Raw genomic sequence first — 14,558 nt, 5'->3', positions numbered from 1 at the left:
GATACATATAGAGTAAAGGTAAAAGGTTGGAACAAAATATATTTTGCTTCAGCTGAAGTAAAAAAAGCAGGGGTAACAATCCTTATCTCAAATAAAGCAGCTACAAAAATAGAGCATGAAAAGGGAGAAGGTAGGAAACTATATCCTCTTAAAAGGTACCATAGACAATAAAGTAATTTCAATACTAAATATGTATGTACCAAATGGTATAGCATCCAAATTCTTAGAGGAGAAGTTGAAGGAGTTACAGGAATATATAGACAGCAAAACTCTACTAGTGGGAGACCTCAACTTCCCATTCTCAGATTTAGATAAATATAACCATAAAATAAACAAGAAGGAAGTTAAGGAGGTGAACAGATTGTTAGAAAACCTAGGCATGACAGACTTATGGAGGAAATTCAATGGGGATAGAAAGGAATATACTTTCTTCTCTGCAGTACATGGCACTTACACAAAAATTGACCATGCACTAGGACATAAAAACCTAATAATAAATTGCAGAAAGGCAGAAATAGTGAATGCATCACATGCAATATGAGCCAAGGAGATATAGACCCAAAACTAATTGGAAACTTAAATAACCTCATTTTAAAGAATGAGTAGATCAAAAAACAATTTATAGAAAGAATTAATGATTTCGTCTTAGATAATCATAATAATAAAACAATATACCATAACCTATGGGGTATGCTGTCAGGGGATATATTATATTTTTAAATGTTTTATGAATAAATTAGAGAAAGAAGAAATCAATGAATTAAATATGCAACTAAAAAATTAGAGAAAGAACAAATTAAAAACCCCCAGTTAAATTCCAAATTAAAAATTCTAGAAATGAGAGAAATTAATAAAATTGAAAGTAAGAAAACTATTGAACTAATGAAAAAAACAATAAAATTGGCATACCTCTGGTCAATTTGGTTAAAAAAAGAAAGAAGAAGGGCAGCTAGGTGGTGCAGTGGATAGAGCACTGGCCCTGGAGTCAGGAGTACCTGAGTTCAAATCCAGCCTCAGACACTTAATAATTACCTAGCTGTGTGGCCTTAGGCAAGCCACTTAACTCCATTTGCCTTGCAAAAAAAGAAAAAAGAAAGAAAGAAAGAAGAAAACCAAATTGCTAGTATCATAAATGAAAAAGGTAAACTCACCACCAATGAGGAGGAAATTAAAGTAATAATTTGGGATTATTTTGCCCAACTCTATGCCAATAAATTTAACAATCTAAGTGAAATAGATGAATATTTACAATAATATAAGTTACCCAGGTTAAATGAAGAAGGAATTAAATACCTAAATAACCCTATCTCAGAAAAAGAAATTCAACAAACCATTATTGAACTTCCCGAGAAAAAATCTCTAGGGCCAGATGGATTCACAAGTGAATTCTATCAAACATTTAAGGAACAATTGGTTCCAATTCTATATAAGCTCTTTGGATAAATAGATGAAGACAGAACACTTTCTATGACACAAATATGGTGCTGATACCTAAACCAGGAAGAGTTAAAACAGAGAAAGAAAATTATAGTCCTATCTCCCTGATGAATATAGATGCAAAAATCTTAAATAAAACCTTAGCAAAATGACGACAAGTTATCACTAGGATAATACATTATGACCAAGTAGGATTTATCCCATGAATGCAGGGTTGGTTCAATATTAGGAAAACTGTTACTAATACTTAATGATATCAATAACAAATCTTTCAGAAATCATATGATTATATCAATAGATGCTGGAAAGGCTTTTTGACAAAATACAGCACCTATTTCTACTAAAAACACTAGAGACCATAGGAATGAATGGATTGTTCTTTAGAATAATAAGCAGTATCTATCTGAATCCATCAAGAAACATTATATACAATGGGGATAGGCTAGAGGCATTCCAAATAAGATCAGGAGTGAAGCAAGGGTGCCCATTATTACCACTACTATTCATTGTCGTATTAGGAATATTAGCTTCAGCAATAAGAGAAGACAAAGAAATTGAAGGAATTGGAATAGGGAAGAAAAAGACAAAACTCTCCTCTTTGCAGATGATATGATGGTATACCTAGAGAATCCCAAATCATCTACAAAACTACTAGAAATAATTACCAATTTTAGCAAGGTTGCAGGATATAAAATAAACTCTCAAAAATCCTCAACATTTCTATAAATGACTAGCAAGAAGTAGAAGAAAGAGCTAGAAAGAGAAATCCCATTCCAAGTAACTTCAGACAATATAAAATGCCTGGGAGTCTAACTGCAAAGACAGACTCAGAAACTTTTTGAAAACAATTACAAAACACTTCTCACACAAATAAAATCAGACTTAAATAACTGGGCAAATAACAACTGCTCAAGGGTAGGCCGAGTTAATAGAATAAAAATGACAATTCTACCAAAATTAAACTACTTGTTTAGTACCCTACCAATCAAAATTCCAAAAAATTACATTAATGAATTAGAAAAAACTGTAAGTAAATTTATATGGAGAAATAAAAAGTTGAGAATCTCCAGGGATTTAATGAAAAAAAGTACAAAAGAAGGTAGCTTAGCCCTACCAGATCTAAAAATATATAATAAAGCATCAGTCACCAAAACTTCCTGGTATTGGCTAAGAAATAGAGTGGTGGACCAGTGGAATAGACTAGGAGCAAGAGCAGGAAATGATTATAGTAATCTGCTGTTTGATAAACCCCAAAAGTCCAGCTATTGGGATAAAAACTCTGTCTTCGATAAAAACTTGGGAAAATTGGAAGAAACTTGGATTAGACGGAACACCTCACAAACTATACCAAGATAAGATAAAAATGGATATGGGATCTAGTCATAAAAAATATTATAAGCAAACTAGGAGATCAAGGAATAGTTTATTTGTCAGATCTATGGAAAGGGAAGCAGTTTATGACCAAGGAAGAGATGGAGAACATCAGTAAAAATAAACTAGACAATTTTGATTACATTAAATTAAAAAGCTTTTGAGCATACAAAGCCACTGTAACCAAGATCAAAAGAAATGTAATAAATTGGAAAACAATTTTTACAAATAGTATTTCTGACAAAGGATTCATTCCTAAAATATATAGAGAACTAAATCAAATGTATTAAAAAAAAAGCCATTCCCCAATTGACAAATGGTCAAAGGATATACAGAGGCAATTTACAGATAAGGAAATCAAATTGATTCATGGTGATATGAAAAAATTGCTCTAAATCATTACTTATTAGAGAAATGAAAATCAAAGTATCTCTGAGGTACCACCTCATACCTCTCAAGACTGGCCAATATGACCGGAAAGGACAGTGATCAGTGTTGGAAGGGATGTGGGAAATCTGGGACATTAATATATTGTGGGTGGAGCTGTGAAATCATCCCATCTTCCTGGAGAGCAATTTGGAATTATGCTCAAAAGGCAACAAAAATATGCATACCCTTTGATCCAGCAATACCACTACTGAGTCTGTACCCTGAAGAGATTATGAAAAAGGGTAAAAAAAAACATCACTTGTACAAAAATATTCATAGCAGCTCTGTTTGTGGCAGAAACTGAGTGAATTTGGGGAATGGCTTAATAAACTGTGGTATATGTATGTGATGGAACATTATTGTTCTATTAGAAAACAGGAGGGATAGGAATTCAGGGAACCCTGGAAGGATTTGCATAAACTGATGCTGAGCGAGATGAGCAGAATCAGAAGAACACCGTACACCCTAACAACAACATGAGAGTGATGATTAACATTAATGAACTTGCTCATACCAACAGGGCAACAATCAGTCACAATTTGGGGGTATCTGCAACAGAGAATGCTATTGATATCCTGAGAAAGAATTGTGGAATTTGAACAGAGACCAAAGACTATTACCTTTAATTTTTTTAATTATAAAGACTTTATTTATTTTGAGTTTTACAATTTTTCCCCTAATCTTACTTCCCTTCCCCATCCCCCACAGAAGGCAATTTGCCAGTCTTTACATTGTTTCCATGAATTACCTTTAATTTTAAAACAATGTTATCTTATATAATTCTGCTACATTTCATACTTTATGTTTCTTCCTTAAGGATATGATTTCTCTCTCATCACATTCAATTTAGATCAAAACATACCATGGAAACCTTTATAAAGACCAACAAACTGCCTTCTGTGGGGGTGGGGGTGGGGGAGGGAAGCAAGATGGGGGGAATTGTAAAATTCAAAATAAATAATATCTTTCTAAAAAAATAAAAAAATAAAGGGAGCTAATGACAGAGGGGTAAAAAAAAATCTTCCATATCCTTATATTACACAGATTCATCACCCCACCATCTTTGTCCATGCTTATCACTTTTGGAAAACAAAACTTAAAACAGAACAGAGTCAAAGTTGTTCGTCAACTAGTTGCTGCCTTCAAAAAGGACCTATAATCCTAACTGAGGTATCTGAGAGCAGTTCTTGAGTGTGGCTGAAGGGTAAGAAGTGTTGGGCAAAATGGAAACCATTTGTAGTGAGAAAATCAGCATTATAATCTCAGCTTTGCCTCTTTACTACCTCTATAACCATGAACAAGTTATTTAATCTTTCAGAGACTATTTCTTTCTCTGTAAACTGAGGGGTTTGATAAAATGACCTCTAAGCATTGTTCTGACTCTGGAACTGATATCATTTGTGCCCTCATTAAAAAGGAGGATGTGCAAACATCAGTGATATCAGTAAGGAAAAAACCTCGAAGCCACACCCAGCATGGCACCAGATGGGAAGGAAACTAGAAAAGTGAGATACAAAGGGCTATTTTTTTAAGTTTATATAAGGACTGAAGTCACTGTTTAAACTGACCCTTCCTCTCAGTGCTGATTGTCAATGACAAACCCATAGATCACCCAATCTCCATCTGTTCTAACTAAACCAAACCCATTTCCGTGGAGGATTTCCCTGAAAAGAAAGAAAAGGAGTAATCATCTCTGGGACTGTCCATCTACTCCCTCACCCTTTTTTTAAACCATATCACTCCTGAGAAGATGAGGTGAATGTAAGCCAGTATCTCACCAAAGGTGAGCCTTTTCCTTTTTTTAAATTGATATGTTATGTTTCCAAATACATGCTATGAAAGTTTTTTCGACATTCATCCATATGCAAATTTATTTTTAAGTTACAATAATTCCTTTCACCCTCCCTTCCCATCCCTCTCCCCTCAGCAGTGAACAGTCAGGTTAACACTATACATATATTTTTTGATAAACATGTTTACAGATTGATCTTAATTAATTTTCAGTATGAGGAATTAGTATTAAGGGAAAGATACATAAGAGATCATTTTTATAAAGTGTTCATCAGATTCGGAAAGGTTTTTATTTGTTTGTTTTTCTTCCTCTGGATGGAGAAAGCATTGTCCAAAGCCAATCTAATACCGCTGTCATGGCTACCTGAACTTCTGAGAGATGCTGCTTCCATTAAGGTTGATCATCTCACAATGCTGTTAATGGGTACATTGTTCCCTTGGTTCTGCTCCCTTCCTTCAGCACCAAATCCTGTAACTCTCTTCTCTATGCTTCTATAGAGTCCAACTATTTATGGTTTCTTATAGAACAATAATATTCCATATTATTCATGTCCCATAACTTGTTTAGCCATTCCCCCAATTGATGGGCATCCCCTCAATTTCCAATTCTTGGCTACTACAAAAAAGAGCTGCTATGGATATTTTGGAATATGTAGAACTTTTCCCATTTTTTATAATTTTTTTCCTGGATATTGACCTAGAATTGGAATTGCTGGGCCAAAGGGAATGAACAGTTTTATTGCTCAGCAAGCCTTTTCCTTAGTCAATTTCCATTTGCAGTGTCAGAACTCAACCAGATGGTCTAACCTGTAAGTTCCAGGAGATCAGGACCAAATAACCTTCAAAAGATCTGCAGCCAGATATATCTGTTAATATCTATAAGCTCTAACAATTTTCAATTGTGGGGCAACACAGTGGTGCAGTGGATAGAGTACTGATTGGGAATTAGGAAAAACTGAGTTCAAATCCAGCCCTAGATTCTGACTGAATTATTTTGGGCAAGATATTTAACCCCTTTTTTGCCTCAGTTTTTCATCTGTGAAATGGGGACAAACTGGAGGAAAACATGGAAAACCATTCTAGTATCTTTGTCAAGAATAAGACACCTGAACAACCACAAATTTTCAATTGTAGACATGCCTTCACATCCCCCCCCCCGCATCAATTTGCTTTGGTCTTGATATTGATCAGCTAATCAAAATTACCCTGCTTGAGTTTGTCTCTCATCCTTGTGAACTTAGTAACTCTCTTCTCATGACTGGATTACAAAAATGATCTAGTTCTCCAACTTCTCCAGTTGTGCCTCTACTCCAGAGAGATATCTGGAAAATAGACGTTTTCCTGCTGAAAAACTTCCATTGGCTCTAATTGATAGGAAATTCTTGCTTACCCTAAGTCAAAGTCTGCTGTTCTATAACTTCTATTCATTGATCTTACTAGGTATTTTACTAGCCACCTCACAATTTATGTGAAGAAAGTACTTTTCAAATGTTAAAATATTCTAGAAGCATAAGATGTTAGTATTGTTGTTGTTAATTATTATTATTATTATTATTATTATTACTACTACTACTACTACTACTACTACTACTACTACTACTACCTAGAGACAGAATGGCATAAAGAGTTGGCCTCAAAGCCAGGAAAACCCATATTCAAGACTCACCTAAGACACATACTCACTAATCCTGGACTGAGGGGAAAAAACAGATTGACAACAGAAAAATAGTTGGTAAAAGCATCAAAAGGTAGAAATTTCTCAGTTCATTTGAGTTGCAGGAGTTATTACCATAGTTCTCCACACAGAAACAGACCCTGGCTTATGCTTACAACAGATATAACTACTGATCAGTTCAGGTAGAAGCACAAATTGAGCCCATACTCCTGCAAGTCTATCCAACAGATTCCTTTGTTCATATTTCCTGGTCTAGGTGGTCTCAAGTTCTGTTTCTCCACTTCTACTGGAAAACGCTTCCAGGAAAAGAATCAACCAGTCCTGTCTGAATACAGATTGAATTTTTTTAAATTTATTTTTCGTGAGACTTCTCTTTTTGGGGGGATTGGGGGAATTATATTTACTTTTACAACATGACTATTGTGGTAATGTTTTCCATGACTACACATTTTTTAAACTATATCAAATAACTTGCTTTCTCAATAAGGGGGAATAGTGTGGGAGGAAAATAAATAATTAGGAATTCAAGGTTTTAAAAGTAAATGTTGTTGGGGCGGCTAGGTGGCGTAGTGGATAAAGCACCGGCCTTGGAATCAGGAGTACCTGGGTTCAAATTCGTTCTCAGACAGACACTTAATAATTACCTAGCTGTGTGGCCTTGGGCAAGCCACTTAACCCCATTTGCCTTGCTAAAAAAAAAAAAAGTGAATGTTGAAACTTGTTTTTGCATGTAACCGGGGGGAAAATAAAATTTAAAAAAAATCAACCAGAGAAGCCTGGAAAGACTTGCCTGAACTGATGCTGAGTAAGATGAGCAGAATCAAAAGAATACTGCACACCATAACAGCAACATAGGGGTGATGATCAACCTTAATGGACTTGCTCATTTCATCAGTGAAATAATCAGGGACAATTTTAGGCTATCTGCAATGGAGAATACCATCTGTATCCAAAGAAAGAATTGTGGAGTTTAAACGAAGACCTTCAATTAAAAAAAAAAGTTGCTGTCTTATGTACTACATAATTTTTCTATTTCTTCTATTTTATTTTTCCTCAAGAATATGATTTTTCTCTCAACACATTCATAAGACTGCCCCTCTGTGGAGGGAGGGGAGGGAAGGGAGGTTGGGGGAAAAATTTAAAATTCAAAACATTACAAAAAATGATAGGTAGGAACTACTATTATATATATAATTGGCAAATTTATATGTAAAATTTATATATAAAAAAGAAAAAATCAACCAGCCTTGCTGCCATCTTCTTCCCGCTCCCCCTCTTCTGCTAGCTTAAATTTTAAAAGTTGACACTTATAAAAATTTCACCCCTTCCTTTCTACTTGAATAGGTAGATACAAGATACACGCCAAGATAATTGATAATATATCACATTTTCTTAGACTATCAATGTTTTCTTCAATATAAATATAGAGATTTGTTGATATTTTAAAATGCTACTCAGTGATCTTAATGTTTCTCTAAGACTACAATCTGAGGAAAGAATTGGTAAAAGGGAGTTTCCTCATCCAGGAATTTCCTACACCAAAGAAATCACAAGTCCTACATCTATTATTACTTGTGCCTTTGGGAAATTAAGTCTGTATTCTTTTTGAGATCACAGACTTTTAAATATTTGGAAAATTACTATTATATTCTCCACCCTCACCCACAAGTTTTGTCCTGTCTTCTTCAGGGTAAATATTCCCAATTCCTTTAGTAGAACATTCCTCAAAAGGGAGTCAAAAGTCAAATATCAACATAAAGGCACTATTTTCAGATCCTTGGCTATCCTAGGATGTCCTGCCTTGGATGGACACAGTCAAGTCCATCAATGTCCTTTAAATATGGTAAATATTTAATCAAATACATAAGGAATGGAGTAAAATTTATAAAAATAAAGAGTCATTCCCCAGTCGATAAATGCTTAAAGGTTACGAATACAGTTTTCAAAGAAGAAATAAAGCTACCAATAATCATAAGAAAAAATGCTCTAAATCACTACTGATTAGAGAAATGCAAATTAAAACAACTCTTAGTACTATTTCATACTTCATATTGGCCAATATGACAACAAGAGAAAACAATAAAGTTTGGAGGGAATGAGAATTGGGACACAAAAGCTCTATGGAGGAGTTATTAACTGATTTGACTATTTTAGAGAGCATGCCCAAAGGTCTTGTCCACATTTTATCCACCTTTGGTCTGTACTCCAAAGAGATTTTACAAAGGAGTGGGAGGGAAGGATTTATTTGTACAAAAATACTCATAGCAGCTCTTTTATGTTGGTTATAATTAGAATTTGAGGTGATATCCATCAGTCAGGGGGTGGCTGAACAAGTTGTAGTATGTGATTACATTGGAATATTACCATGCTATAAGAAATGATGAACAGAATGACTTCAGAAAAACCTGGAAAGATTTATATGAATTGAAGCAAAATAAAATAAGCAGAACCAGTACCCAGTAACAGCAATACTGCACAATGATCAACAATGAATTAGCTTTTCTTAGCAATGCAATGATCCAAGACAACTTCAAAAGTCTCATAAAAAATGTTATCCTCACTTCCAGAGAAGGAATTGATGGATTCTGAATGCATGCTATTTTTCACAGTGGGACTGAGGGCAGATTTAGTTCGACCTCCAGCTTAACAAAACTTTCATGTCAGTTTTCTTGACGTTTGTCATAGGCCCAAAGGGTGCAACTGCTCCCTGAAGTGTTATTATACCATGACAAATAACCTGCACTCCCAGAGATACCAATGCCAAGAGGTGGGTACGAATGAGTGTGTAAACTGTGGCTAGTCTTCTAGTCACTCCACCCCCTTCCAATAAAATCAATTGTTCATTTCAGAGAACCAGGGAAGTGAAAACAAGGGTAGGGAAAAATTATAAAAGCTTTGAGAACAGATTATTTCTTACTTACAACACTGGGTGGCAGCAATGGGCAACAGCTTCTTCTGGCTTTCTTCTTGGAAGGAATACTAGAGGCAGAGGAAGAAAAACATCTTGTAAGAGGCTCAACAGTTGATAGGCAAAAAGAAAGCAGTTACTTATTAAAAAAGTTAAGTATTCTCTTAAGGCACAGTTCAACATTCAGTTGAAACAGAATGTTCCATGAAATGTTTTCCTTCCCCTCTTATAGGAAGAATATCTTTTCATGCAAAGAAGAGACTTTCGAGTTTCTTCCTGGTCTATGTCACATTACTAGTGAGATAGCCCAAATGAAATGTTTGACCTTGTCTGTACACAAGTGCTCTCATAACCCACAGACAGTTGAACAGGGGAGCAGCATGTTCCCTTCCTGATCTCCTTCAGGGTCTTACAAATAATTCCCCGGTCTCTCTGCAAAGTACAAACATAGCAGGAAGAAAGCTAATGTTCTGGTTCTGGCCACAAGGTTCTCCAAGTGAAGCAGGACTTTAATGTGGACTGCACCATTTCCTACCAAATGGGGGGGGGGGGGGGGCAAGGGCATTGTGAGCCTCCTCCTGGAGTTGCAATGTCACCAGAAGAAGTATCCACTCCTTTTACCTTGGATAATTCACCAGGTGCCCAACCAGAGAATACTTATGGGCCAGGTTGAGCTCAGATTTTTTTAAGCATAAACAACAGGCAACCAACCTGACAGCCTCTTTACCTTCTCTGCCTCAGCCCTAGGCTAGGTACCTTCTACAGAGAAATTTAAAAGAAGGTCCATGCCAGCAGGGAGTTTTATCAATCTTGGTGGAAAGGTAAAATAAACTCTTGAAAAGCTAAATAGTACATGAATCAACTACAAACAATACAAACACACACATCCAGCAGTTTCACAAGGCAGTTCACAATTAATTATCAAATGAATAGTACAGCCAAAAACTAAGAGTCCTGAGGAAAGGGGGGAATAAACCTTGAAAGCAAGAAAGATCAAGCAAAGTTTCCTAAGAAAGAGGCTTGGATTAAACCTTGAAGAATGGGCTGTATGTGAAGGAGAGGATATCAGGAGGAAAGAATGGATTAAGCAAAGGCTTTACATATCAAGAAATAGTGGAATGACTAGCTGGAAACAAGTAAGAGAAATATGGTCAGAGAAGTAGGTCAAGATCAGATTAAACAATGCTCAATTAATCTTTAGACCTCTATTTCCACAAAAGGGAATATTATTTCTTCCTTCTTTCAGAACGCAGTGGTCAGAGGCCAGCCACATTTTTAAAATCATACTACATGAACGTACTGATAAAAAACTACTTCACCTCAACTATGAAAAGCTGAAGAAAAACCTAATGATCCCCTCCAAGTAATGTATGGGTCTGACATAATTCCCTGAAGCCTAATATAGACCTGTTTTGCCCAATGTTGGTCCTGGCAAATTAAATGAATAAATGTTTATTGGGTTGGATAAGAAGGCAACAATTCTTTCAGGGAAGGTTCTCCTCTGCCACTCCCTACCTGAGGTCTACTTACAGTACTTCCTACTCTTCTAGGTATTATAATGCAAGTAACTCTGAGCCCAGAATAATAATAAAAAAACAAAGATTATTTTAGTTATGGAAAAACCTTTACTATCCACCACTCAAAGCTGGAACATCAACTTTGAGCCAAAAAGTAAAAAGGGGAGTTCTAAGCCATCAGAACTATCTTATTTATTTATTAAACCCTTACGAAGGATTATCCTGTCCCCATCTGATCCATACACAGGTAGCTGGCCACAAAGGAAGAACTTCAGCTATTTGTAGAGGAACCATGTAAATCACCCAAAACTCAGCCCTTGTAACCCGTTGAGTAGGTTAGTGTTGAAGAAAATTACTTTAGATACTGGGAAACCTCCACATAGTATTTGTCATGTACCATTTAGCTTTTCAAGAGTTTATCTTACCTTTCCACCAGTTAGCCAGTGGGCTAACAAGTTCTCCAGATTTATCTCTATAGAGATTTTAAATCAGGTAAAATGAAAGACAATCTAGAAGAGACTCAAAAGGCAGTAACATTAGAAGAAAACACATCTCTCTACAAGCAAAACAAAAGCCAAGATACAATAACAACTTAAGGATCATAGGTTCCCACCCCCTCATTTAAAGATCATGAAAAGTTCTAAAACCTAAATGCCATAATTCAAGAAACACAAGAAACTCCCATAGAACTTTACACAGAAGAAGTGTTAATTGAAAGACTTCTAAGATCTCTAGGGGGAGGGGAGCAAGGAAGTCTCTGCTGTTCAGTCTCTTGTAAACCCTCTTCAGTCTGACTGGAGCTCACTATTCAACTGAAAATACTCTCTCCAAAGTTTCCTGTTATTTATTAATGGTCTAAATCTAATATCCCCCCCCTCAATTCTCATCCCTTCTGACCTCCACAGTATTTACACTATCAGTTACATTTCCTGTTGCACTCTCTCTACAATATGGATTTTTGTGACACTGTTTTCTTTATCCTTCTCCTATTTGTCTGACTCCTCCTTAGGCAATGCATTCCATTGCTAGTCATCTTGAGTTATGTCTTTCCACATTCTGCACAGCTCGGTCTTATTTAAATCCAAGTTAAGATATCACCTTTCTGATGTCATTGGTCCTTTTCAAGAACAAAGGACAAACAACAACAGCCTTCTCGGTCTCCCTTGCTGAATCTTCATGCATGTCAAGTACTATAATTACGAGTATTCCCCAAATCTCTGTCCTGGGACCACTTTCATTTCCCTTTTCATTCTCTCACTGGGTGATCTCATCAGCTCCCAGATCTCTATGCAGATTACTCCCAAATCTATTTATGGAAACCTACTCTTACTCTCCTAACTTCCAGAATCACACCATAAATTGTCTATTGGATGTTCCAAACTGAATTAACCTGAAGGCATCTCAACTCTAAATGTTCAAAACAAAACTCATGATGTTTTCCCTCAAAACCTGAGTCTTTTTCAGAATTTGCTTGTTACTATCAAGGGTACCACCTTTTCTCAATCACTCAGGTATCCTATCCTGGGTCATATTCAACTTCTCACTCTTTTTTTTTTTTTTTTTTTGGTTTTTGCAAGGAAATAGGGTTAAGTGTCTTACCCAAGATCACACATTTAGTCAGTGTCAAGTTTTGTGACACTAGATTTGAATTCAGGTTCTCCTGACTCCAGGGCCAGTGCTCTATATCTATACACTTTGCTACTTACCTGCCCCTTAGCTTCTTACTCTTAATCATCCCACTTCTCCAATCTGTTACCTAAACTCTTTGTTTTTGTTTTAGCATCATCTCTTAAATGTTCTTCATTCTCTCTATTCACAGAGTCATATGTCCCCCCATCCCTCAGTTCAAGCCCTCATCACCTCTGCATCAAATATCAGCTTTCAGTTTGTTCTCCCTACTTTTCAAGTCTCCTTCCATGCCAATGTATCCTCTACATGACACCCAAAATAATTTTCATGAAGCAAAGATCTGATCATGCTTCCTTTTCACTCAATAAAAGTCAGTGGTTCCTTATAATCTCTAGGATTAAATGTAAAGTCCATTGCTCAACATTTGAAACTGTTCACAATATAGTCCTTTTTCTAGTATTCTTACACATTATTCTTCTCCAAGCACTCCAGGAATAAGTTATATTTACTATTCCTTGAGCACAACATTCCACTTTCTAACTCCATGTCTCTGCACTGACTTTTCCTCATACCTATAACCCTTCTTATCTTCAGTTCCTTATAATCTTCCTGCACGATTCAGCCCAAGAACCATCTTATCCAGAATGCCTTTCCAGGCTCCTTAACTGCTTCTGCCTGGAAAGTTACTTTTGTTTATTTTGTCTATGTCCTGTAAATAACTACATATGTACATGTTATCTTCCTCCTCAGAATGAAAGCTATTTTCACTTTTTCTTTATATCTTTGCCATTTATCAAAATGTCTAATGCATTCATAAGCATTTAAGAACTCTGCTAACTAAATATCTGCTCAACAGCTCAACTACAGATGATGGAAAAATACTATGTGCCTCCTCAGTTAGGAACAGTGCCTACCCTCCCTATTGTCTCCCCTTTTCAGCACCTCCCCCAGACCTATACCTGGAGAGCTATACTCATTCTCCACAACACTTTCCCCATGACAGACAGGGAGCCATATCTATCTTCATTGCATTTCTCACCCTGAACAATTTATAAACCTTCTAAATCATATCTTTTCTCTCTAGGGCCTCCCCAACTCCTAACAGTTTGGATCCATGCCACCATTTAAGAACATTCCCTAATGGTATTTAGGTTTTTCCTATTGGTCAGAAGCATTCTGGCCAACAGAAGAACCACTTGGCCTCAATCCTGGTCTAATACCAGGACCCCCATCTATATTATGTAGGCCCTCCAAAGTTGGTTCAAATCTTCTTGGTTATACAGAAAAGATAGCTCATACCTCATTGTCACTTCCCAGAGCATTGATTTCTTCCAGTTTGTGGGTCCAGTATCTAGCTTCTTCTTCTGGAATATCTATCACACAAAGAAAGAAACCATATCAGAAGCTTGTTATCCTATCACTTAGCATTCTAGAGAGATGAGATCTTGGAATAAAGCAACAATAACAAAAACTCATGACTCATTGACTTAGGTTAAGAAAGTGTAATGCTTTAACCTGGTTTATACATCTCTCATGGTTTATAACATTAGTTAATTTTTATTATTTTCATAGTTCTTTTTTAAAATTGTGACCAATACATTCAGCACTATAAAGACAGGACACAGAGACACAAAGTAGATTAAGTCAACTTTGGAAATAATTAAATTAGGCCCATTTTCAATCAAAAGGTAAAAATCAACTTCAAAGAAGAAATAACAAAAGGAATGCATTTCTGAAATAATGTACAAACTTCCTTTCTGTCAATAGTGACTTGGTTCCTATTAAAAACACTAGAGAATGT

General features: G+C 36.0%; 1 protein-coding gene across 4 annotated transcripts in view; it reads right to left on the bottom strand.

The window, feature by feature from the left end:
- The window catches only part of LOC141495153 (protein unc-13 homolog B), a 369,137-nt gene that overhangs the window by 201,125 nt on the left and 153,454 nt on the right, over positions 1-14,558 (bottom strand). For all 4 annotated transcript variants that reach the window (XM_074196148.1, XM_074196150.1, XM_074196149.1 and 1 more), the window contains 2 exons: positions 14,057-14,130; positions 9,625-9,682 (listed from right to left, as the gene is read on the bottom strand). In XM_074196148.1, the coding sequence (XP_074052249.1) occupies positions 9,625-9,682; positions 14,057-14,130 (132 nt within the window). The remainder of the gene's footprint in view (positions 1-9,624; positions 9,683-14,056; positions 14,131-14,558) is intronic.

The sequence above is a fragment of the Macrotis lagotis genome, chromosome 8, assembly GCF_037893015.1.
Source record: "Macrotis lagotis isolate mMagLag1 chromosome 8, bilby.v1.9.chrom.fasta, whole genome shotgun sequence".
Lineage (NCBI taxonomy): Eukaryota > Metazoa > Chordata > Mammalia > Peramelemorphia > Peramelidae > Macrotis > Macrotis lagotis.
Note: the sequence above shows the minus strand (reverse complement) of the source record. Positions and strands in the feature narration are given on the sequence as shown.